The sequence below is a fragment of the Mytilus trossulus genome, chromosome 7, assembly GCF_036588685.1.
Source record: "Mytilus trossulus isolate FHL-02 chromosome 7, PNRI_Mtr1.1.1.hap1, whole genome shotgun sequence".
In the NCBI taxonomy this organism is placed as follows: domain Eukaryota; kingdom Metazoa; phylum Mollusca; class Bivalvia; order Mytilida; family Mytilidae; genus Mytilus; species Mytilus trossulus.
In genome coordinates, this window is record NC_086379.1 from 76,780,983 (window position 1) to 76,783,726 (window position 2,744).

General features: G+C 33.7%; 1 protein-coding gene across 1 annotated transcript; it reads left to right on the forward strand.

The window, feature by feature from the left end:
- Positions 1 to 1,234: 1,234 nt before the first annotated feature.
- Positions 1,235 to 2,468, forward strand: LOC134727265 (lysophosphatidic acid receptor 3-like). Its single transcript, XM_063591645.1, has one exon. It carries the CDS (start codon positions 1,335 to 1,337, stop codon positions 2,367 to 2,369), a length of 1,035 nt encoding a protein of 344 aa, XP_063447715.1. The 5' UTR covers positions 1,235 to 1,334; the 3' UTR covers positions 2,370 to 2,468.
- The last annotated feature ends 276 nt before the right edge of the window (positions 2,469 to 2,744 follow it).

Here is a 2,744-nt window from a genome sequence, read left to right on the forward strand (position 1 = left end):
AGGGCCGTTACTGACTCTAGAAGGGATTTCACTCTCCTTTTTTTCCCTTGTCACTTTCAGAAGTTTGCCCACTCCATTTTTCAGATTGCTCCTTCGTTATATATGTACATTTCAATTTATGTGGAATGGTAAATCACTGTGCAAAGTTGGAATAATGTTGATGGCAATTCATTGGAGGCGGAGGTGAACATACCATAACACTCAATATTTTAAACACTCAATAACAACAATGATTAAGTACTATATAAACACAAATAATTCGATTCTGCCAAAGATTTGCTATGCACCAGCCTGCTAGCTTCTCTGCCTTTTCTACGGATGGACAGATTGGAGTTTTAAGCAGAATTTTGGCGCCTGTCCCAAGTCAGGAGCCTCTGGCCTTTGTTAATCTTGTATTATTTTAATTTTAGTCTCTTGTGTACAATTTGGAAATAAGTATGGCGTTCATTATCACTGAACTAGTATATATTTGTTTAGGGGCCAGCTGAAGGACGCCTCCGGGTGCGGGAATTTCTCGCTACATTGAAGACCTGTTGGTGACCTTCTGCTGTTGTTTTTTATTGTGTCGGGTTGTTGTCTCTTTGACACATTCCCCATTTCCATTCTCAATTTTATTTCACATCTGGCAGTCAATGTTACAGTAAATATAAAAATAAGGAGATGTCGTTTAATTGACAATAAGACAACTCTTCATCAGAGACCGAATGACACAGAAATTAACAAATATATGTCACTGACCAAACTGCCTACAAAAATGAGAAAACCAATACCGCTTAGTCAATTATTAGCCTATTCAGTGTCAAGAGGACATACTTTCCCTGTTTAATCTACCGTCTCTATTTAACCTGATCAGGGTAGACAGATATATGATTAGTAAATCTCATAAATATACGTTATAACTTCATTATGAGGCATTTCCATGTAAGGTCAATTTGTGATTGCCAGTCCATTCTGTTTAACTGCTATTAATAATTACTGCAAAATGAACTATCTACACTTATTAACATAGACAGGACTATGAGAATATAATAATGTTATTTGGTCGTGTAATGATTTTTAATGCTCTTTAATCACAGCAGTAGCTGGTTATAATCACCCCAAGGTTTCTTCAATTTTACGCTACTTGGTCAAAATAAACCAATTCAGACGAAAAGTATTTAAATTCACATTTTATACATACCTAATACTTGTAAATACTACCTACATTTCAGTTCTTAGGTCAGATGACCAAGTTTATACAACACTATTTTAAATTAAATCAAGCCTTTTCTTATTTTCTGTCGGAGTGGTATTTTATAACATTTTGTGGAATATTTTTTTGGAAGATACTAAACATGGGTTCTAGTTATAATCTAACACTACAGTGGAATCAGGATTATTACGACAAACTACTTCCGAGTGTTTTTCTCCAAGGTGTTATCTTTCTGTTTGGATTTATTGGAAACATAATCGTTCTCATGGTATATTTCTTTCGAATGAAAGCAAATCGAGACGACCGTTATTTCATTCCGATCTTGGCAGTTTTTGATCTAATATCTGGCACAGTTGCATCTGTGTTTTATGTATTGGAATCAATATATTTTGTGGATTTTCCATCAACAGGACTCTGCAAAGGTCTCCTTTTTGCAATGACAAGTACTTCCAGTTTGTCGGCATTGCTTCTTATAGCCATTGCTGTTCAGAGATATCTGAAAATATGTAAGCCGCTAGGAGAACAAATGGACGAAGCAAAACGAAAAATATGTCTGGCTGTTATCGTTATACTTTCTATTGTTAATTCGTGCCCTGTTTTACTTTTTTCTGGGAACAAATATATCGAAGGAGAATTCAATAGCTTGAACGTAACGGGATGGACGTGTTTTACTGGCTCTGGGAAATACCCAGACTATGAAGCAATCTATTATTACATTATATTCTTTTTAATGGTAGCAAACATACTCACCATTTCATTTCTCTATATCCCTATTGGACTACAGCTATATCGACATATAAAACTAAAGGATTTACGAAGGCCAAGCATGGACATTGCTTCCACACAATTTGAATCTATATCGGAAAACAAACCAAGCGATGGAAGCACAGGCGAAATAACTCGCAAGAAATCTAGGCACGCAAGCAAAATCAATTTTAACAACATGTTTTTGACTATTATCATATTCTATCTCGTTTCTTACACACCAACTTGTGTTTTTCTGATCATAAGTAAATTAAACCACAAACTTTGGTACAATATTTCTACAGCAGAGATGATAGTTTACTTTATTTTACAAAGATTTTATGTTATAAATCACGTGGTTAATCCGTTGATATACGGTTATTATGACTTGAAATTTCGAAAAGAGGTTGTAAGTCTTTTTTGTTGCTCATGATTCTTTGTTCATGCATTATTTTTTTCTATTTTTTCTATTTTTTTATTCCATTGAAAACATTATTTCAGTTCGTGTGTAACGAGAAATTAATCATTTGTTCAATATAGATTGAAGATAAAAATATAAAAAAAGTTTGATTTCTTACTAATCTGCTAGTAAAGAAGAAATGAATGGAAAAGAGAGCACTGGATTTAGATTAGATCAACTGGGACTTTACATTTTCTTGAACCAATTTAAAGATAACAAATGTGAAAGGAGAAATTAATTTTACGTCACTTTTGCGTTGATATATTCATGTGACGCACATTTTAGGTATGCGTTGTTATTCTGTGGTTTAAATAGTGAAATGAACCATTGTGATGTTTATTTGTTTAT